The 22,412-nt window shown below is 43.9% G+C and overlaps 2 protein-coding genes across 6 annotated transcripts in view; one reads left to right on the plus strand and one right to left on the minus strand.

Annotated features, from left to right (window-relative positions):
- Positions 1-8,940: 8,940 nt before the first annotated feature.
- pcsk9 (proprotein convertase subtilisin/kexin type 9) lies at positions 8,941-13,833 on the plus strand. Its single transcript, XM_029500133.1, has 12 exons — positions 8,941-9,117; positions 9,589-9,780; positions 10,587-10,719; positions 10,811-10,944; positions 11,008-11,149; positions 11,368-11,564; positions 11,658-11,841; positions 11,925-12,095; positions 12,174-12,322; positions 12,427-12,592; positions 13,366-13,532; positions 13,610-13,833. The coding sequence occupies exons 1-12, from the start codon at positions 8,941-8,943 to the stop codon at positions 13,802-13,804; spliced, it is 2,007 nt and encodes a 668-aa protein (XP_029355993.1). The 3' UTR covers positions 13,805-13,833.
- A 2,893-nt stretch (positions 13,834-16,726) lies between these two features.
- The window catches only part of usp24 (ubiquitin specific peptidase 24), an 82,428-nt gene continuing 76,742 nt past the window's right edge, over positions 16,727-22,412 (minus strand). For all 5 annotated transcript variants that reach the window (XM_029499351.1, XM_029499350.1, XM_029499349.1 and 2 more), the window contains 15 exons: positions 22,260-22,355; positions 21,833-21,936; positions 21,632-21,745; positions 20,677-20,884; positions 20,473-20,562; positions 20,123-20,225; positions 19,879-19,997; positions 19,581-19,694; positions 19,392-19,457; positions 19,217-19,283; positions 18,919-18,997; positions 18,745-18,820; positions 18,200-18,286; positions 17,927-18,037; positions 16,727-17,527 (listed from right to left, as the gene is read on the minus strand). In XM_029499351.1, the coding sequence (XP_029355211.1) occupies positions 17,465-17,527; positions 17,927-18,037; positions 18,200-18,286; positions 18,745-18,820; positions 18,919-18,997; positions 19,217-19,283; positions 19,392-19,457; positions 19,581-19,694; positions 19,879-19,997; positions 20,123-20,225; positions 20,473-20,562; positions 20,677-20,884; positions 21,632-21,745; positions 21,833-21,936; positions 22,260-22,355 (1,497 nt within the window). In that variant the 3' untranslated portion in view covers positions 16,727-17,464. The remainder of the gene's footprint in view (positions 17,528-17,926; positions 18,038-18,199; positions 18,287-18,744; positions 18,821-18,918; positions 18,998-19,216; positions 19,284-19,391; positions 19,458-19,580; positions 19,695-19,878; positions 19,998-20,122; positions 20,226-20,472; positions 20,563-20,676; positions 20,885-21,631; positions 21,746-21,832; positions 21,937-22,259; positions 22,356-22,412) is intronic.

Genomic DNA, 22,412 nt, shown 5'->3' on the forward strand with positions numbered 1-22,412 from the left:
GCGTCAGAACACCTAATGCATCACAGTTTGACGTGTATGCAGCTGCAGAGCTGCAGGTGTGGTGTCCGTGCCGACCGCCTGTCCATTGCCAAAAGCACAATCAGAGCTGGATGGAACAAGGTGGTGGCTGGCGGAGGTAGTGCGCTGCTTTGGGCGGTGTTCTTCTGGGAATAGCACCAACCTGCAGATCATGGAAAACGTTTCCTTCATGGCAGTGGCCTGACACGCTGCGAAAAATGATTTAGAAGGTTTAAGGAACACAAGTTCAAAGCGTTGCATTGGTCTCCAATTATCCAGATCTCAATCCAACCCAGCATCTGTGGGATGTGCTGGATGTCCAAGTATATAGGCACAGAGCGCTATGCTAGTATAACTTCCTCTAAGGAAATCTGATTTTCACTGATGTTTTCATGCCCATTGTTAGTAACGACATGCAGGTGAAGGTGGTGGGGGAGATGGATATTTGATCCATATGTTTCATTATAAGCAGATATCAGATCACAAATAGAGACAGTTATCGGCAGGAAGTTCAGGGACCGTTCAAGGACTAAATGCACCAGTTTAAAGAAGCAGTTCAAATGCAGTAGATTTCAACAGGTTAAGCTCAGATCAGACCAACTCTAGAGAGCCTGAGCTGCCTGAAGCAGTCCACTTCATTCATAATCCACACAGGCCAAATGGATCCCCCTCCTCCCTGCTGTCATCTGCACCTCAGAGGCTCAGAGTAAGTGTGACAGTGTTCATACCGCCCTGCCCTCCGCTCCTCCTCACCGAAAAGGCTTCCTGAGGAAAAAACACTTACTCACCCCACACACACACACACACACACGTTATAGCTGCTGCGGCCGGCTGGAAATCACACCGTGGCCGCTCCACATCTTCCCCTCCTCCTGCTGGATCCCGGTGCCACAATCCCTCCGACACACCGGAGACCGGATGTGCTTCCCCCGCGGCGGGAGCGAGCCGAGCGGCGGATCATGAGAAAGGCGCGGCACGGCGCGGCGGCGGCGGCGGAGGAGGAGGAGGAGGACACCCGGACCGAAGCGGAGTTTTTCAGGGAGCCGCACGGACATGATGAGTGCAGCAAAAGTTGATGAAACCGAGGAGAGACGTGGTTGAAGCTTTCGGCACATGAATCTACGTTGCAGCTTCCCGCCGAGACTTCCTATCAGGTACTGTAGAAAGAGGATCGATGTTTACGGAAACGCGCAAAAGAAATTTGTTGCATGTATGCGTGATTTTTCTTTTTTTGTGTTCCCCTGAAGTCACGTCCCCCTTTACTTCTGCTCCCTCCTCTGCATTTGTCAACCCCTCACACACACACTGGATGCTGTAACACATCTGCAGGCTGGCTGTTGCTGAGGTGGAGGTGGATCTGAATTGCCCCAAGGCCCCCGTGATGCCGCCCCCCAAGGGGATGCTCCTCTGGCTGGGCCTTTTCCTGGCGTCTGCTGGGGTGGTCCTGGTCCTGTGTCTGGGAATGCCCTACCAGTCTGCCCCCCTGGTGGTGGTTGGGGTGTTCCTGGGCCTTGTGGGCATGGGCCTGCTGGTCATCGGACTCTGCATGGCCATGAAGAATCTCCAGGTGGCTGTGCCGGGACACTTTCTGTTGCACCCCCGCACGGGCACACGCTTCAGCCCCCAGCAGGCCCTGGCCATCCAAAGGTATGGAAGAACACATGCACTACACAACAGGAGAAAGAGTTTGTTTAAAAAAAAAAAAAAAGTGTGTGGGATAGTGGAGCAGTGGTTCCCAAAATGGGGTCAGCGTTGGAGGAGGAATCAGAGCGAAATGGGATCTTAAACTTTAATCTTTAATGAAATATGAGCTAATTATATGCGAATAGCCATATTCCTGTATGTACAGGTATGTTTACCATTTTCGCCAACTTAGTTTTGAGTGCTAGTGTGCAAGCATTTGGAAGTTCTCACAAAAAGAAAAAATGGAGAGCTGACATGGATGGAAACCTCGTGGTTTTTCTCAGTCTCGCAGGTTTATGCCGGCTGAACCAAAGATGAACGGATTAAAATTCTGATCTGATTACAAAACTGGATTAAATTAAGGGATTACAACTGAACCTTGCAGGTGGATGAAAAAGATCGACAGTCCCAGGCAGCACAGTGAAAGCCTTCCTTCTTTTAAACATTCAAATCCAATAACTTCTCAGGCTTCCCCCGGTGTTGTCAAAGTTAAATAAACACGAATGCCATAACGTGGCATCCAGGAAGATGGCTGACCAACGCTGATGTTGTAGTTGAACAGATCTCGTAGAAACACTTTTTATCATTTCTTGTGCAAAGTTGGGCAAAGAGCAGCGAAGAACTTAAGCAAGTTGAAAATATCCTGACACCAAGAATGGAAAACAACAGATTTTCTGATTATGGATTGATTATAGAAGTAGGTCATGAAACAAACAGCAGACGCATGCATGTGGCTGACAGACTCCCCCCTGGCATTGTCTGAAGCAATTTACGATAGCCAGCGAATTTAAACAAGACATGCTCTGTTCATTGTCCAGCCCTGTTGTAGAGAGGTGCCAGAAGCACTCTTTCCATCATCAAGGCTTTTCCTACCATCACATGCTGAGCTGATGAAGAAAAATCAGTATCTCTAAACCTGATCTCACGACCAAACTGTTTCTTAAAAAGACCGTTTTGGGGGATTAGAATGATGATATAAAATGAGGAGAATGCGTTTTCTCTGCTAAAGGTTAAGATTGAGGGTGTGGCTGAAGGAGTGAGAAAGAGTGTTGTACATAAAGCAAGGATGACAAAAATGAGACAGCACCAAAGTGACCTGGAGTTTAAGGGGCCTAATAATCATTCTTAGTTTCCAATTTGTTTTGCATGGATCCAATATCTCTATAATTTTGGACAGTGTATAATTTTCTCCCACCATGTGCTGTTTCCTGATGAATGTGTCTGAGGATGATGATTACAGGATGCTATTTGCTGGCCATCTTGATAAAACAGTTGTGTATTGAGTAACAGGATCGAGCATCTGCTAATGCTCATTCACTTTGTCAAAGGGGGGCTGTGAAGTCCCTGACCGTAGCTCAAGCTCAGGGTTCATCTGACACTGACAAAAGACATTCATCTGCATAAAAATAGTTCAGAAGCGCTTCAGCTGCTGCAGGAGCCATTTTGTCTTCACAATATTCACACAGTTTGGGCAAGATGCGTCCCCAACACGAGTGGACAGCAAGTGGACAGCTCAACCCTGTGCTGAGGTTGATATACTTTTGATTAATTCACAAAAACGGAGCAGGCTCAGGTGTTTCAAGTTTTTTTTTTTTTTTTTTACATTACCAAAGGACTGAGGCATCCTGCGTTCAGCTATGTAAAATACAATCCATCTCCTGCAAGGAACTCAAACTTTTTGGGCTGGGCTGGTTGTGTGAGATTCTGTCATTACATCTTGTTTTTCCCAGCGTACATGTGGCTTCTGAAATGCATTACTGTTGTAATGAGAGGAATTTTCTCCCATTGGTTTCTCACTTGCATCTGGTGCTGTACTTGTGGCAAGCACACTCCTCTCTGGCCTAGACGCTCTCATCACTTTCAGACCACTTTTCTCTCGAGTGTCAAATGCAAAAAAAGTCTCCACATTTATTTTGCATAACAACTCAGAGAAAATGGTTCTCGGATTAGTTCTCATTCATTTCTTGAATTGGGAGTTAGGGTTAGGGTTAGTCTTGTGTCGTATTGTTACACCCAGTGGTGAACTGGGAGCGGCAGCCTTGACATCACCTGACTTTGTTTTTGGCCAGTTGAATGCTATGTTCATGTAGCAACTTTTAGTTTGTAAACATTGTGGTAAGTTAACAATTTTCTTTATTGATAACAACTGATAACAAGTATGAAGCTGGTGTTATCACTAAAAAGCGTAAGCACACAACACAGTTGAAGTGTGAGGTGGAATGTAATGTTGGAGTCTATGTGCATCCACATTTGTTGGCTACCAGAAAAGTGTCAGCACGTGTGGAATAAAGTGGAATAAACTCTACCTAATGTTTAGTATCTTCTCATTGATGTTCTTCCTTTCTCTCCGCAGGCGGCTGGACCGAATTCGTCGGGAGATGTCATCAGACTCTGTCAGTGAAAGAGCAGAACCAGAGCCCTCCCTCCCATCCACGCCCCCTCCCTGGACTATGGAGCCGCCTCCATCCTATGACACAGTGATGAAAGGCCAAGAGCCCAGTGAGCAGCTTTAACCTCGTGTAGACGTCTTCACTTTGTGTCAGTGCCTTTTTGTCTTCGGTTTGAACGAGAACCTTTTAACAAACAGTCGGTGCTATTGATGAGCTTGCTGCAGAGGGTATCTTGTGTGCCTTAGGACCGCCGCCTGATCCCAAACACAAGTCAAAGAGCAGCAGGAGACTGCAGCTGGTCAAAGAGTTACTGGTGACTACATGGGACTTTTAAAGGACTTTAATGATCACTGCAACGGCTTCACCCTCTACACTAATGGCCTTTCTGGTGATGAGCATTATGTAAGGCACTTAAGGGAATGATAATAATAATAACTTTATTTGTATAGCACTTTTCAATATAAATAACAAAGTGCTTTAGAGCATAAAGAATCAGCACAGAGTCGATATCAACATGAAATAAATACATTTCAAACATTACATCAAATTAAACATTACATCATAAAAGCCTTCCTGTAAAAGTGTGTCTGGAGGAGCGAGGTAAAATGAGGAACAGACTCTACAACCCTGATTTCCTCTGGCAGGTCACTCCAGAGTCGCCTTTTGTTTTCAGCCTAGCTCTTGGAAGGGCTAGCAGGGCCTTAACAGCAGATCTCAGACTGCAAGCTGGTTTTTGTGACTGAGATAACGGCTGGGGCTAGGCCAAGCCTGGCCTTAAAAACAAAGAAAAGAATTTTAAAATCAATCCTAAAACGAACAGGCAGCCAGTGCAGGGATGCTAAAACCACGGTGATGTGGTCATGTTTTTTAGACCCAGTTAAAAGGCGAGCTGCTGCATTTTGAACTAACTGAAGTGATTTCTGGCTGAGACAGGCATATAAGCTATTACAGTAGTCGAGGCGTGAAGAAATAAAAGCATGTTGATTTGATTTAGTTTCTCTAAATCTGTGGCTGAGATAAAAGACCTGACTTTGGCCATGTTTTTCAATGTCTGGACGACTTTCTTCACATGAGGTTCAAAGTTCAAGTCCTGGTCAAAAAGAACTCTGAAGTTTCTGGCTGAGAGTTTTACAAGAGGAGTTAAATCACCAAGGCTTTCCAAAATTAATTTTCTTTTTTAGGATGGGCCGATAACATGACATCAGATTTGGATGGAAAATTGTCTGACATCCAGTATTTTATTTCTTTGATACAATTGTGGAGGGCTGCTATATTAGATTGATCTCCGGGCTTCATTGGGATATGTAAGTGTGTCATTTGCATAACAATGAAATTGGAGCTAAAGATACAGAAAAGTATCTGTTAAAAAGGTAAGACCAGAACCAATCCAAGGTCACCTCAGTGATTCTCAGCCACTTCTATAACCTGTCAATTAAAATATCATGAATGCGGCACTGAGGTCCAACAGAACTAAGAAGTAGCACTCACCGGCATCTTCAGCTAAGAGGAGATCATTGCAAACTTTAAGGAGAACTGATTCAGTGCGTGATCGAAAGCTGGATTGGAATTTTTTGAGTAAGTTATTGACTGATAGATGAGTTATTGTTTGAATACAGTTTTTTTCTAGGACCTTTGCTAAAAAAGGGAGCTTTGAGACAGATTCTCAAAGATTAAGAAATTCCCCCGCAAGAGCATCACCAGGACAGCAAACATGAATGCTATGCAGACCTGGTCATAATTAGGTAAAAACAGAGCGAGCAGAGAATTCAGAGATAAAAGTGCCATTGGGCTCAGGAGGGCGGTAAACTAAAAGGAATAAAACAGGCTGATGCTTATTAATACAAAATGTTAAGCTTTCGAAGGAGGAGAATTCCCCACAGGGAACAGGCTTATAAAAGAAACTGTCTCTGTAGACGACAGCGAGGCCAGATGGACGGAGTTTCTGCGCACATGAGAATGCTGGAGGTGTGGCTTTGTTCGGGGTGCTGTATTCATCTGGTTTCGACCATGTTTCAGTCGTACAAAAAATATCAGTGTCATTGGAGGTAATAAAGTCATTGCACAAAAAATATTTGTTATTTAGGGACCTCACATTTAAAAGGCTAATCTTTATAGAATGATGTAAACGGATTGGCTGCAAGTCTCCTGGAGACGCTTCATTAGGTTAATTTACTGGCCTTTGTGATTTTATGTGACCTACTACTGTGGCTGCACAGCATGAAATTATCTCTCCTTCAGGCTGCTCTTTGTATCTGCACACTTTTTTCTGTCATAACTTGGCACAAATTTTATTGACAGCTTCCTTCAAGTGCCTTAACCAGGGACAGCAGAATGTTGATAGCACAGTGTTACCCATCTTTCAGCTTTGCATCCAGTGTTTGCTCAATGTCCACTGTAAGTTTTATGTTGTGATGTTCCTATAAACTTGAGTTAATAAATAGCTTTGGAGCTCTCTGGGTGGTTTTGCTCTTGAGAGATAATAAATTGTTTATTTAAAGAGGGAAAGGCACGAAAGGGAAATGCAGACTTGTTTAAAATCGTGTCCAAACCAAGCAAACATAAACCATTGCTCAACTAAATGCTCTGGAGTAGCTGAGCACAACTCAGCTACTCAGTCTCCGTTTTGCCAACAGCTCAGAGCAAGGTGACCTATCAGGAACACACACACACACACACACACACACACACACACCTGCAACTTTATACCTGACCTAACCAGGCTGTCTGCAGGCTGTAATAAGCAGCAGAGTGGAACTCTGACTGCATTTTCTCCACCCCCACCTTCAGGCCCATACAGCAACATCAAATCTCTCCTCGCTGTACTCACAAATGCTTGAGTCTTAAGTTTACAGCCAGCAGCGGTTGCAGTGATGGCAGTGGGGAAACCGTATCGTTATGGGCTGATAGTGGCGGGACTGTGTGTGGCAGCAGCTGGACTTTTCATCATGACCCAAGAGCGGCCGCATATCTACGCCACAGTTTGTGCTATAGGCGTCAGTATGCTGTGTGTTGGGACTATGTGGAGCCTGTGCCAGTGCTATCCCAAGGTAGACTCAGGCAGCTGTGTGTGTGTGTTAAAACGAAAGACAGGAAATCATTTTGTGATTACTGGCATGCAAGAATGGATTTGCTGATGGAGAGCAAATTATTTTTTTTGCTAGATTACTTTGGCTGCTCAGATTCAGGAGAAAAGTCAAGAAGATCTGGAGTACACCTCAGCTGGAGCAAAAGATGAACGGTACTGTCACGGACACACTGAGTGTCCTAATGGCCCAAAGACAAAGACTTAGCTCCTGTGGTCTGTCTGTGCTCTACCTCAGCAGGAGGGCCCTGCAATACAATGTGAACAGTGTTTTTATCATCACACAAGAAAATTACACTATAATGGCAGAAGAGGAGTGAGGTAGATAAGAGTGTTCATGAAGGGAGATGTGGGATAAAACAAAAGTGTTGGCTTGAAGACTGAGCTTCAGTTATCATACAGAAACCATGCAGCTCCTGCAATTACACAAAGTTTCAGCAGCCTGATAAAGACGTGCATGCTCAGCAACCCTGCCTCACTTTTTTTTTTCTTTTAAGGAGAAAATGCTTGAACTAGACTTCTATTTCTGTCTTTCTGCCTGCTCCAATTCTTTTGATTTAATTTTAGGCACCCCGAGGCTCTGCCAGGTTTCTGTGGCCAAAAGTCGAGTAGCAGCAGCAGACTTCTGCCCGAGGCCCTAAAGAGCCAGTGTCACAGCTGTCCCACGCTGCATCTGGTCTGAGGCTCTCCGGGAACCACGCTGAGCCTTATGACCTTTCACTGAATGACAGCATCACTCACATTTCATGCTAAAAGAATTTGTACAAATAATGGAAGGGACTTGTTCTTAATCTTTTCTTTATTGTGAAGTGCATTAAGGTTACCTTGAGGCATTTTTAAAGCAGAAAAATTCTTATCTTGTATTTTCGTATGGTCATTCAGCAAAAACTTTTTGATCCTTAAAAGTATAGTATGACTGTTCCCTTTTACTTAATTGAAAAAAAAAAATGGAATCCATACATTTGTAAATGTGTCTCATTTGAAACATTTAATGATTTTACTGGTTGGACACTGGAGCGTGATTGGCTCCAAACTAGGAGATGACTTGAACTGAAATGAAAGGTAAAGTAAACTCAGATGAACCTTCCACTCCAGCAGGTGACTGAGAACAAACTTCACACTCCCCACGCGCCAACGGTGCACTTCAGGGAGTAGTTCCAGGAGATGGCGCTATTTGTGTGCGTCTGCTCCGTCCTCACACTCTCAGATGCTGCACACCTGGTGGCATCACACTCCGAGATAACAGCAGCAGGGTCCTCTTCACCGCTCCGTCTGCCTTCCAAACCCTCCCCGCATGCTGACAGATGTGTACCTTTGAGCTCTGCAGCGCCGAGACTCTGGAAATCCAGAGTTTCAATGAAAGATGAAAACGATACAAAGTATATGCCCCCAAAAGAAGTTAAGAGGCGGATCTTGCGCGAAAACTCAAATAACGGACATTGAAAGCGCATCGATAGATCAGCAGTGAGTTTTTGCTTAAACCTGAAACTTGCCTCCTCCAGAGAAACAGGTGTTTTTAACGGAGGACAGTCATTCGATAGAAAGGCGGTGGCGTGAGCCGCGGAGACGTCAGCAGGCCCCGCCTCCGATTATAACACTCAATTGCTGGATTTTTTTCCCTCATAAAAGCAGAATAGATGATGAGAGGATCGCAGGGCCGCCAGACGCACCAAACATCTGGACGGGTCAGACTGAGATAAAAAAAAAAAAAAAAAAAGCTGTCCGTCAGGGGCCTTCTTGCTGGAAAAGGTCCAGGAGCTGTGAAGGATGAGTCTCAGCCGGACCTGGATCTGCTGGACTCTGCTCGGTCTGTGCGCGTCTTTGTCCGTGAGCGCGCAAAACCGGACCCGGGACCAGGAGGTGACCCTGGATCAGATCCATGGGGACGGGACTCAGGGGGATTCTGAAGCCGAGCCCGGTGCTCATCTCTTCAGGTGCAATAAGGTAAAAAAATAAAAATAAAAATAATAATAAAAAAAAAAAAAAAATCAATAAAAGCAGCACACACGTGCGCGCGCGCATGGAAGCGCATCTCTTGCAGAGCGTCGTCGACCTGTTCCCACCAGCATCTACTTCGAGTTTCAGCTGCATTTATGTTTTGATCTCTCTTTTCTTAAAAGCAGATTCTGCTCTTCATCCAAAATAAATAAATAAATAAATAAATAAAAATCTTAATCAGCCAAGCAGAAAATCGAAATCAAATAAATTGTCTTGGAGGTGTTGAATGAAATTAGACCAAACCACCTTTGCAGAAAAAGTGAAATACGCCTAAAATCCTTTTTATTAATTTATCATTAGAACAATAATAAGCTGTCACCCACTGGAAATTATTTATTTATTATTTATCCACGACACAGTATGTTCGTGTGATGTTTTTACTTGCTGACCTGAGACGGATTCCTCTCTGTCCCCCAGGCAGCATGGCGCGTCCCCGGTCAGTACCTGGTCATGCTGCACCAGGGGACATACAAGCATCACGTCCAGAGGAGCATCAGGAGGCTGAGAGCCAAAGCTTCCAGGATGGGAAACCCTCTGCAGATCCTGCAGACCTTCTCTGGAGCTCTGCACGGTTTCCTGGTCAAGATGAACAGTGACGTCCTTCACCTGGTAACCGCTCCACCTGTGCACCAGCAACCAAACGTGTGCTGCAGCGTTAAAATAATAATAATAATAATGAACAGTAGCACTTTGATCTATTTGATATTATATGACATTTTGTTTTGCTCCAGATGGTTTTGAAAGTGTCCTCTTTTATAGTTTGAATTCGTTGAAGCTCAGTGGCAGCACGGACACCAATGCACTGACTGCAACAAAGAACAAAAGCAGATGTATTAGTGATCTTTGGGAGTTAGCAGACCACATGCATGACGAGGAAGCCGACCATGCAAGGGTTGAAAATCCTGAATCAAATTTAGATCGGTTTTAGCCACTAAGATTGGAGCACAAGCTTGTGTAACGTCTGGTGTTGGTGTGTGTCTGGAGTGCATGCTGCAGAGATCAAAATTAGGTGCATGACAATAAAATAGCCAAGAGGACATGAAAGCATAGATGATTCTCAAATCTTTTTACCTGGATTAAATAAAATTGCTCTACTTTTGCAAATTTAGAATTAGATGACGGCTCAGTCAATGGCAGAAATACCAGGAAGCTTAACGTTTATGATAGCACCTATCGATCTGCAGGAATGTTCATGTTATTAAGCCCAGCAACATTCTGGATATTGACACACAACGTGGTAACCCAAGTATAGTCGGCCCAGACCAGCATGACGTATCTAGAGCTGTCTTTGGATGAACAGTCCACAGTGAGTCCACAGGTTGGAGGCGCTGGTTCATTATTTTTGCAATCAGCTTGCTATGCAGACTCATCTGCATTTGCTTCAAAGCCAGTAAAACTGCGTTTCTGCACTGAAGGCACTGAAGCTCCCTCATGTCCACTACATTGAGGAGGACTCCTCCGTCTTCGCTCAGACCGCCCCCTGGAACCTCCAGAGGTTAATGCAGCCTCACGGAGGCACGTCTGAAAATGGATCATATAGACCTCCCAGTGAGTGCGTTTTCACAACTGTCGTCAACACACACACACACACACCTGAAGTCATTACAACCTGATTTCACAGACGGTGTTCTCTCTGCAGATGATGGACAGATGGTGGAGGTGTATCTGATGGACGGCAGCGTTCAGAGTTCTCACAGAGAGGTTCAAGGGCGAGTGCGCATCACTGACTTCAACAACATCCCAGAGGAGGATGGAGTCAGAGTTCATAGACAGGTTAGACACACAGAAATCATTTTCACAGTGTCACAGTTTTGTCTAACCCATTTTTCTCTGCAGGCCAATCAGTGTGACAGTCACGGCACACACATCGCTGGGGTCATCAGCGGGAAGGACTCAGGTGTTGCACAGGGTGCTCGTGTCAACCTAGTCCGTGTGCTCAACTGTCAGGGCAAAGGGACGGTGTCAGGAGCTCTTGCAGGTGGGACTTCCCCTGAACTCCTCTACACTGGACAGATACTGTGTCACGGCTACGTCAGCACCTTCCAGCATTGGACGTCATTTCACTTGTGGAAGTGCAGCCGCTGTTGTATGAAATGATGTGTAATTATGGAATCAGGATACTGTTACTTCTGTAGAGACAAGATTTCCACTTGTCTGGAGTTTCCTTATCAAACGGCCCCCTCCTGTCCCCTTCAGGGATGGAGTACATCCGAGCAGCTTTACTGGATCATCCAGCTGATGCAGTGGTCGTCCTGCTGCCCTTCACCGGCAGCTTCAGCCACTCGCTGAACGCAGCCTGCCGGGACTTGGTGGCCATCGGAGCTGTGGTCATTGCTGCTGCTGGGAATTACAGGGATGATGCCTGCCTCTACTCACCTGCTTCAGAGCCCAAGGTTGCACGCCACTTCTAAGAACCCAATGGTGCAATTTACACACTAACACAAGCTACGCATAACAAGCTTTATCGCAATGTTTTGTATATGTAGGTCATCACAGTCGGGGCAGTTAATGCAGCGAACCAGCTCATGTCGCAGGGAGCAGGTGGCACAAACTTCGGCCGCTGTGTGGATTTGTTTGCACCGGGTGATGATATTGTTAGTGCCAGCAGCGACTGCAGCACCTGTTTTACTACAAGAAGTGGAACTTCTCAAGCTGCTGCCCATGCTGCAGGTAAACACATCTCTACAGTGACAAAAGGGAATTCAAAACAAGCCATTCCGTCAGCTGTATATTTATGATTTGTATGTATACAGGTGTAGCTACAGTGGTCCTTTCCTCCAATCAGAACATGTTACCAGTGCAGGTCCTCCACGTGATGCTACATTACTCCATCAGGAACACCATCGACCTTCTCTCTCTGTCTGACATACACCGTCTCACTACTCCAAACCTGGTTGCAGCAATGCCTCCTAACAATAGCACAAGTCAGTGAGTCCCAAAGAGATGCACGAAAGACACAAAACACATGGATGTGTATTTATTTTAGTAAAACATGTGTCCAGATGGGGAACTTCTGTGTCGCTCTGTGTGGTCGGAGAGGTCAGGGTTTGGGAGGACAGACAGGGCTATCAGTCGCTGTCATTGTAGGGAGGAGATGATGGGCTGCAGAGGCTATGCCCCCAATGGTGTCCACGTGGGAGAAGCCATCACTGTGAGTCCATATATATATATATATCTCTATCTGTTATCACTCAAATAATGGATTTGACATCTAAGAACATTGAAGCTTGCTGAGACTCCATATCTGTGTTTAAGATGAATGGTGGGCAGATGGAGTGTGTTGCCTATAATGGCCCAGGGAGCAATGGTATGTATGCTGTAGCCCATTGTTGCATGGTAAATGGCCTGCGGTGCCTGGTACATGCAAGTTCTGAGCCGGGGCAGGATGCTGAGTGCGTCAGCCCACAGCACCACCTGACCGGTAAGTCACATCTGCAGTGGTGTAAGTGATGTTAGCACATCTGTCGAGGCGGAGAGCTGATTTAATGTGTCAGCACTGAAGGAATAGTTAGACATTTTACAGAATACCTTTTCTTCGAGGCCAATAGCACTCTCAGGCCACTAAATATGAAACTGGATGGTTTTCATGGCCAAGCTTAGCACAAAGAATAAACATACATAAGTACAGGGTTCTGTACATCTTCATACTTTTCAGTAGTACGACATTTCTGTGTTAAAAATCCTCTTCTTAACTGGACTTAGGTAATGTTCTCATTTTCTGAGATACTGAATTTTCTGTTTGCATTTTGCAATCATCAAAACTACAAATAAGAAACCCTTGACATATGTTGGTCTGTAATAAAACTATAATTATGAGTTTCACTTTTTTAAATTGAATTACTTAAATAAATGAACTTTTTCATGGTTTTCTAATTTAATGAGATGCATCCATAAAGCTACCTATCAGTAACTTTTTGTAGTTCCTCATAAGATGATGAAGCAAAATATTTCTTAAGTCTGAAGCCAAGTCAAGACCACATTTGTGTATTCTAATGGTCTTTCTGATGTAGCTGCATTTAGACTGTCACGGTCAGGTATGACAGTAACCATGGCAATCGCTAAAAGGAGAATGCACTCTGTCATAAATACCACCTCATGTAGTTCATGTCTGTGGTATAAAATTCTAAAAAAAAAAAAATAAAAAAACTCTTTACAACACTGATAACATGACCTGATAGTAACTTTCTTGTCTAGGATGTACGTCCTGGTCCAATGCTGAGGTCTTGTCTAACTCCCGTCCACATCTGGGCAATGGGAAGCGCTGTGTAGTGAAAGGCGGGGTGACGTCACATGCCGTGTGCTGCTACGCTCCAGAGATGGAGTGCCAAGTGTTGGAGAACACATCAGCTGACAAACACCAAGTGAGTCATTTAGTCTGAGAAGTGACTGATGATCGCATCCTCACCTTTCTTTCCTCATGGCGGCTGCTGTCTCGCAGGTTGAGGTGTCCTGTCCCTCTGGCTGGACTTTAACAGACTGCAGTGCCATCTCTGAAGGCTCTGCTCTCTTGGGGCTGGCTGCTGAGGGCAACAGTTGCCATGTCACTGACACCTCAGGAACTGAGGGGGCAGGTGTCATTGCTGTCTGCTGTCGCACCAAATCCTCACAGCAGGTCGCCGCGGCTCCTCAGTGATTCCACCTAACACCACTCTGACATGCTGCGTCTCGAAAAGCTTTATCGCTCCCATGTTGTCTTTGTCTCATCAGTTACATCCCATTGAACAAACCTGTGAAGCTCCTGATGTGATCCTGTTGTAGGAATAAGCTGACGTAGACAAACGTGTAGACAAATGTTGCCTCTTGTAGTACCACCTTGTTAGCTGTGTTGCACAGTTTGCTAAATGTAACCAAATATTTTTGTATGTTTTTACAAGCCAAAACTAATAAAAAGAGATGTTGTGAACATGTTGTTTATATAATGGGCCAGTGATCTGATATGCTGTCTGCTTCTCATAAACTGGTTAACAGACCTGATTAAGTGATCTTAAATTGAACTGAATGAGTGATTACGTGAAATATGCAATTATGATTACACTCAAATAGAGAAGTCTGCTGGTGGGTCAGGGTCAGGGAACACAATATAAAATGTCGGACTGCTTGAAAACAGCAACAACAAAAAAAACAAACAAACCCAAAAACAAAATGCATGCACACAAACAAAAAACAACTCTCTGTATAAAATATGGGAACTTTAAACTTGAGCATCTAACTTTCTGATGAAACAGCTACTTCCCACTTCATGAAAACACCTTTTCTGTCCAGAGATCTGAAGTGTAATCATGTGACAATGACTAAACAGAACACATGTACTGATGAAGGTTAGTGTAGCGGTGTCAAGCTGTGGTCAATATCATGATCAGGAGGGTCAATATTACTGCAAAAGTAAACCTGATGATTAAAACTATTGACATAACAGGTTAAGTATATCAGGTGGTACTTACTTGACCTCTTTCAGTTTAACTTGTTGCTTTGCAGGATGGTATGAGATGGAAATCTTGTGGTGCAGAATAATATAGATAACACACGTATTTTTTATATATATATATATATATATATGATAAAATAGAGATGTGAATAATGTGATGATCTATAAGCCTCCATAAAAACAATGTTTACAAAAGGTTGTGCATTCCAGTTTATTTTATATCAAATTTCCCCTTAATCAAACTCTGATGTACAAATTAAAACTGAGTTTTAACATGCATTACAGAATCCTGCGATGGCAGAAGTGAATTTCCAAAGTTTAATGACGTAAAAACCCGTATAGATGCCAGTCCCTACCCAAACTCTTATCCAGCCCTCCCTGTACCCCTGGATTAAAACAAAAAATTATTTCTTGTTTCTAAGTTGTTGTGGTGATGTAGCAGGTGGGGGCAGGAGTGGGGAAAGGGGGAAAACCAAGGAGAGTTTAGAGTTGCTGAACTCAATTCATTTCGGCCATGTATCACTTGGCACAGACTGCATGCATCTCCTTCAGACAGCACAAAACCAGCCACAGAAAAGTGTGTTTGTGACAGCATGTGCTCACGACCAAATCACACAGCAAACACAGAGAGGGAATTTAGGGGGGGCTTCTTTTTCTCCCTGTCACACAGAAAAGACAAACTTCACCATCACTTAGTGCCACACATGCAAACATGCCGGAGGGCACATTGTGACATTCACATATAGTGCGATAGAGAGGGAGAAATGGGAGTTGGGGGGGGGGGAGGGGGGGGTAGAAGTGTTATGCGTGTGTGCGGTTGTGTCTCTGTAAAAGGGCTACAACAGCATCTCCCCTCACCTCATGCTCTGAGGACTCACAGGAGCCTCAGTGGATTGATCACACGATGGCAACCCACAGAAAACCAGAACTTGATCCTCACACTGTAAACATTGAACTGTTAAAGCTGAGCTATTCTGCTAAATGTGGCTTCATTAAAACTATCCAGCATAAATCAGTATCTACAAAGTGTCTCTGCTTGAGTGCAGAGGGGAAAAAAAGCAGCATTTCACTGTCACCAAAACCCTCCTGCCCTGTCACCTTCAACCCAGTTTTATTAAGGTGAAACCTATAGCCTAACCCCACCCATACGCACACACAAGAAACAACAACCAACAGTTACATTCCTACAGTCCTTTGTCACAACACAGAGGAAGCTTTCCCTGTACTACTCTGAGTCTAATGGGATGAAGAAGCCCTGTTGCAGTCCTACAGTGAGACAGTTGGGTGTCATGATAAGGACTGGTGGAGCACACATTAACACACCCCCTTAGAGATGCCACCGCTATGAGGCGGGGGAGAGACAGAGAGAGTGAGAAATTTAGAGAGACAGATTGAACGGGAGGTTAAGGCACTTCAAGTCTCCCGATGACTGTGATGGGGGATGATGGGATACACAGCTGCTGTTCTTCAGTAAAACTAGAGCTACGCTTGGGTTCGGCTCCTCTGTCTGTGTCCAAAGGTAGACAAGAGCAAAAAGGCAAAGCAAACATTGAAAAAACAAAACAAAACAAAAACAAACAAACCTGATAAAGCAGAGGTAACAGTGAGGCAAAGAGGACCTGTTCCTTGTATTTCTGAGCAAAGTGAATAAGTGACGCTCTACGAGAGTATGTTATTCTTTGTGTGTGTGTGTGTGTGTGTGTGTGTATGTGTGCATGTATAACCTTGGCACCTAAAAATAAAACTCGCTCCTGAGCTCCCCCTCAGTTGGCACCAATGGCCCACCATAGCTGATCTGTCTCTTTCCAGGTCAGCTTTTCTTGCATAAGGCTTGAGTCCCTAAACAGCCTCTCCAATATTCAATCTGTCCAGAGTGAAAAAAGTGGCAAAGAGAATAAAACACAGCAACAAAAAGAATAAAACTCAGTACAAGGCAGCCTGTCAGCAAGAAGACGTAGTAGAGGGAGAGTGCTAACCATGGCACTGCTTGTTTTAAGATTTGCTGAGGGCCTGGATCTGTCTTGTTTTCAGGATTGGGCCGGACTTGTACTACTTTCCCATGGCCACACTGTGGTCACCAGGGGTCAAAGGTTAAGTCAGAGGCAGAGTGGCTTGCTATGAGGGCTTCCATGTTTTGTTTTGTTCATTTTTTTTTTTTTTTTTTTTTTTTTCAGTGGCACTGAAAACAGACGTTGTTAAAAGCAAAGAACAGGAGGACATGAGCATGAGGAGGCTTCTAGAGGAACTGACCAGTGCTGCTGTCTGTCACAATGGCCTGGGCTGGACAATAAAGTGCATGCTGAACTCCACCCCTGTTCCTGTGCAAGTGCACGTGTGTCTGCAAGTTCCTCTAGAGCAGCAAATGTGACTCTTTGCAATTTGCATGTGAAGAAGAGTACAGGAGACTTTAAAATATTATCTTACACTGGAAATTACACCTATGGAATAAATTTTACAATATGAATATGTCTGTGTAGATACATTGGCAAATATGAGCAGAAAATTGTTAAAACACAACCCAAACCCATCCTCCACCTTGCTGTCATTCTGAGTGAATGAATGAATAAAAGGATAAACTGAAGTCATCCGTGTTTGAGGAAGGTTGTTGCACTGCTCATCATTATCAACTCTGCTGCCCTTAATGATAATGCATCTCCATCATTGCCTTGGCTGCTCTGAAAGGAAGTGATTTATGATTTATTCATATCTCCTTTGTTGCCATGGCAACCAGAGAGAATAAGTGTTCTGATTGGCTTGCTGTGGAGTCCTAAATGTCCCAGCCAATCAGAGGCAAAATGCAGCCCTTCTCGCCTGGCTGCCCGAAGCTGTGCCGCCTCTCCTTTGGAGGGATCCTGCTAGTTGGAGGTGCTAAGGGTCAACATCTTCCAGATCACTCTTTGAATCGCCGAGCATCATGGGAGACTCTGACCCCTGGGGAAAAGGAGAAATTCTCTGTGAGGACAGGGAAGTTTGTTCTTCTTTTGAAAAAACAAAAGGCGAAACACCTGTGTGACAGGCAGAGACAGAAGGATCACATCTTCGAAACAATGCACGCTTTATTTACAGCGTTCATGCTTGTGTCAGAACAAGTCTGACAATTTTATGTTGCGTGGGCTTCTTGACAGGCATAGCAGGAGTCAGAAAAGAATGGGGCAGCAGTGGGAGGGAACAAACTGCCTGTACAGCTCTTGACAGAAACCAGTGAATTGTTCCATTTTTGATCCATTCTTCTCTATCTGGACTGAGCCTGTGATCTGGTATGATAGTGAGTCATGCAGGAGGCCCAGCCCGCTCTGCTGGGTTGGGATTGAGACCGTGTCTGTGGGCTACCTGTCGGAGGCTGCGGTCGGCATTTTCGTTTGCTGGGCTGCCGTCAGAGCCATTACTGCTTCCAGACTGCTCCTTCTCATTTAACAATGCTGTGGCATAGGCCAGGGTGTCCTGCAGGGTTGGTGCACGCATGCATGAGCGCACACAAAAACAAGCACACAAACACACGCGCACAATTAATACAAGTTAAATTGCGAGCACAGTAGCGTGTGTTTGTGTTTGACCGCATGTCATATGTTGCGTACTTGTCTGTGTGTGTGTGTGTGTATGTACCTGTGCAGAGATAGTGCGCTGAAAGGTTTTGTTGGTGGATGTCTCATTGGAGACGTTGCTCTGAGGAGTCCAGTAGTGTTCAGTCATCTGAGGGCAGAGGGAAAATGATCAGAAACACAATGAGAAAGACCAGAATTAAATCTAATTAAGTCTATGTCTTGTAGTCTTCTGGGCTTTTCTTGAAGTCTAAGACAGTGATTCCCAACCGTCGAGTGTTTTGGCAATCAATTTTAAAACATCAGATGATGAAAAATTCAAACTATAGTTACATGGTAATTGGAGAAGTAAACAGTTGGACAAATGACAGACAATTTGACAACAGCTATTGTAGTCTGTGTCTATGTATCACTGCAACAGTACAAATGCAAACAAGTGCCTAACAGACACTTCAAATATAGAGAAAAAATATTGTAACAATAAAAATTTACAAAAAAAGATGCAATTTGTATTAAAATCAATCTAAGAGTACACAGTTTGCAAACTAACAGCACAGACACAAAGTGTAATTATCTGCTATAGGCCATGAGAGTGTTTCAGAAGCTTGCCTTTTTCTGTAACCACTGTACAGCCCAGCTCCAATGACCAGACAAGTCCTTAAAATAATCCTTGGCTGGAGGACACCTGGTAAGAAAAATAAAAAAGAGGCTCAGCATTATGTTGCTTGATAAGTCTATCAAAGAGATAAGATTCCCTGACCCCTGACTCTCATATGTACTCACTTCTGGGCTAATGTAACCAGGAACTTCACACACTGGTAGCAGCGTCTACTGTCCATGTTGTTGCTCTGGTGCATTAAAGCTGGAAAAAAAGACAGGGAGAGAGAGAGAGCTCAGTTATTAAAATCATTAAATGCATACAAAACATTAGGATGTTTCCAAGTGACGTGGCAGTGCTGACATTGTGAATGAAAAGAACCTCACAGTGTCGATGACTGTAAAGGGGCAGTTGCACTCTACTTTAGTCAACAGCTGTGCCAGATGTGGGAATTAGGTTAAAAGAAAGGAACAACACACTTACCCAACAGGCCTTTGTCTGACTCAAAGGCATACTTGAGTCTCTGAGATTGCAGAGGGTCTTCCACTACCTGAGGTACAAGATTTCACTTACGTCAGCAAGAACAACAACAACAACAACAACAACACTGATCATACGCAGATGAATAGGTGAAGGGTTTGTGATACCCATTACTCACAAGTATTTCCTGCAGCATCTGAAAAATGTTCTTCAGTTCATGAGGTGGAGCCGTCTCTAGCTGGGTCTGTCAGGCACGGTGTATCCAGAGGATAAAAAATATAAGATAAAAATAAAAAATTTACAAAATAATGAAAAATATATTAGATCAGTGCTGGTTGACTGCTAGGAAGTGTTTTCTTAATTTTACCTTGAGTAGCTGCAGCAAACCCAGGGAGAAGGGCTCATTACAGTAGGAGCAGTAAGTCACCATCTCTATCAGCGGAGACAATGGGCCGGACAACTCGCGCATAGCAAACATCACCTGGTGGAAAATTAGTGTATCAGAATTTCTTTCTTTTCACCTCACCCATTAAATATATCAAGGGCTCTGGAGACACTGAAATCATTGCACATACTTCCTCCATTTCCTCATATTTAGTTTGCTGTCATGGCCTCCTAATCTGAAACAAGTTTAAAATCCTGTTTGCTATTGCCTTGTGTGTTACCTCTAGAAGGTAAGGCTGTCCTTCTGGAGTGAAGAGTGAGGTCATGATGTCTGTGTGGAGTGGGAGCAGTGGGGTGGAGGATGGAACAATATTGACACACAGCTTAAACCCTCCTGGTGCTGCAAAGGGGTCATCAGGCCACCAAAAAAAAAAAAAAAAAAGAGTCAGATGGCAGAAAAACACCAATTGTGTTTTGTGCGTCTTCATGCCAAGGTGAGAAGAGGACATAAAGCAGGTGTCTCACCATGTGTTCGCTGAGGGCTGAGGTCAGAGTGCAGAGTAATGAGGGCCAGGGTGCTATGAAGGTGAAGGAACTCCCGGGCCTGAGCTGGACTCCACCGCCGATTCTTTAACAAATAAAAATCAATAAACAAATACTCACATACACACTAATAGAAAATAATTGGCAATAACAGCCATGGCACTGAAATTGATCTGCATTACATTTTAGCTCATCGTTTAGATTTCAAACATTTTCAGGTTGTGTAAGTGCAATTAGGTTCTTTTACATAAAGAAGTGTAGTGACCCAAATTATCATTGTACTTAAATGAATCAAGATAAACTCATGAACACTTAATATCGTGTGGTTCTACCTGGTTGTTCTGTCTATTGGGTCCCAACAGGAAGATGAGCATCCGGCGATAAGATGAGTGTTTCAACAACAGCCGACAAGGACCACATCCCTAAGAGCCGAAAGACAAAACACTCAAGAGTTGACGAGCTGGAGTTTCATGCTCATACTTGAAATGCAAGAGAATTGAAAATCTAAATCTGCATGTTTGCAGGAGAATTATTACCCTCTGAGCAAAGTTACTGAAGAGGCTGAAGTACTGTGCACAGTTTTTCACATTCTCAGGAACATCTTTGTCCAATAAGGACAGCAAGGCGTCGGTCAAACTGTCCAGTCCTGGGTCTCCAAAGTGAAGAGCGCTCTCCAGGGTCTTTTCAAGGATAGAAGCGACCACCACTCTCACTTCTCTAACACTGCACTCCAACAGACAAACCCTGAGAATGGAGGATAGAGAAGGTCATGCTGTGTAATTAATGAGTGATGAATGGAAGTCATGAAATACAAGTGTTTTTTTGTTTTGTTTTTTTAAACATATGTGATAATGTGAGACAACACATTTCTGCTGTGCACACAGACACATTCTTGGGAAACTATTCTCTGCCTCTATATCTACATGCTCACATTCCGCACACTACCTGCTTTTGAGCTAATCAGCATCCAGAGAATGGGCAATATGCAGTGTCTTTAGCTTGAGAGATGCATTTTTTAAAAAAGTCCTAGAGGCTGTGCATGTATTTGCATTTGTGATTAAATCATGTTATCAACAGCAAAGAAGACTGTTATATTCTCAAGTAGTGTATATGTGTTTGAGGGAGCACGAGGCTGCAGCAGCAGTACCGGGGAATTATTTCAGCCTAGCTAAAGGCTCCACTGGCTATTGATTAGAATGAGGGAGCCAAATAGTATTGCATATCACTAGGACAGCTACACAAATGCTGCAGTGATTACACCCATGCCAAGGTCCTATTAACCCCCCACCGCACGCACACACAAAATAAATAAATAAATAATCACAACAACAAATGATGCATTTAGTCCTTGCTTGACTTTTCAGGAATTGTATTAAGTTTTTTATTTGTAACGTTTTTAAAATTCAGTGTCTACAGTATCACAAACAGTTTACTTACAGCATTTCACAGTCATATGACCAAGTTAAATGAAGCAGGAAAAAAAGTACTGACCTAGTGATCTCTCGGCCCTCTGGGCTGACCAGATACTGCACCATCCACTGGCATGCTTCACTGCTCTTTGACAGTAACACTTCTACCGTGGCCATCCACTCCTCTGTGTCCACCCTGCAGTGGAGATATGCAAGGCAATTACAACAGTGCTGCTTCTGAGGAATTATTCCCAGAACTGGATGAATGAATGTCTGTACATACCGGAGTTTCTTCTTGGTGTGCAGGTAAGTGTGGAAGAGAAAGTGAACAGCCAGCTGAAGACTCTCTTTGGCCATAGGCTGGTAGTCTGGATGCTTCAGTTTTGTCTGAAATGCGCACAGTTTTCAAAAACATCTTAGTTTAAAGTCACAAAACTGACAGTGCATAATCATAGTGTGCTGGCTGTTAGGAGAGGCAGCAAAGAACATCTGGACACCAGCTGTGTGATGTGTGGCTGTGCACAGGGCCAGAAAAAACATTTTAGACAGTTTTCAAAGTTACCAATGGAAAAACTATATTTTCAAATAAGGTTTACAGTTTATTGAGAATATTACCAGTTCTTTATCTTTCCTTCAAAATATCACTTTCCTTTCATTCTACCTTTTATCTTAGTATTAGTGAGGAGTGCTACAGACAGATAGGCACATACTGCATTGACAGAGGCAAGGGAGAGGGTGAAGTTGAAGTAGTCACTGTTGTAGATGTCTCTGTTCCTCATGAACTTGAGATTCTCATCTCGTACTATCTGTAGAAGCACAAATGGAGAGCTCCAATAATTAGTGAGCATTTCTGCTGATAAGTT

Source organism: Echeneis naucrates, chromosome 4, assembly GCF_900963305.1.
Source record: "Echeneis naucrates chromosome 4, fEcheNa1.1, whole genome shotgun sequence".
Lineage (NCBI taxonomy): Eukaryota > Metazoa > Chordata > Actinopteri > Carangiformes > Echeneidae > Echeneis > Echeneis naucrates.

Coding starts and splice junctions, on each gene's coding strand:
- pcsk9 (XM_029500133.1), top strand. CDS start 8,941: ATGAGTCTCAGCCGGACCTGGATCTGCTGGACTCTGCTCGGTCTGTGC. Junction 9,118..9,588: donor ATCTCTTCAGGTGCAATAAG/GTAAAAAAATAA, acceptor TCTGTCCCCCAG/GCAGCATGGCGCGTCCCCGG. Junction 10,720..10,810: donor TGGATCATATAGACCTCCCA/GTGAGTGCGTTT, acceptor TTCTCTCTGCAG/ATGATGGACAGATGGTGGAG.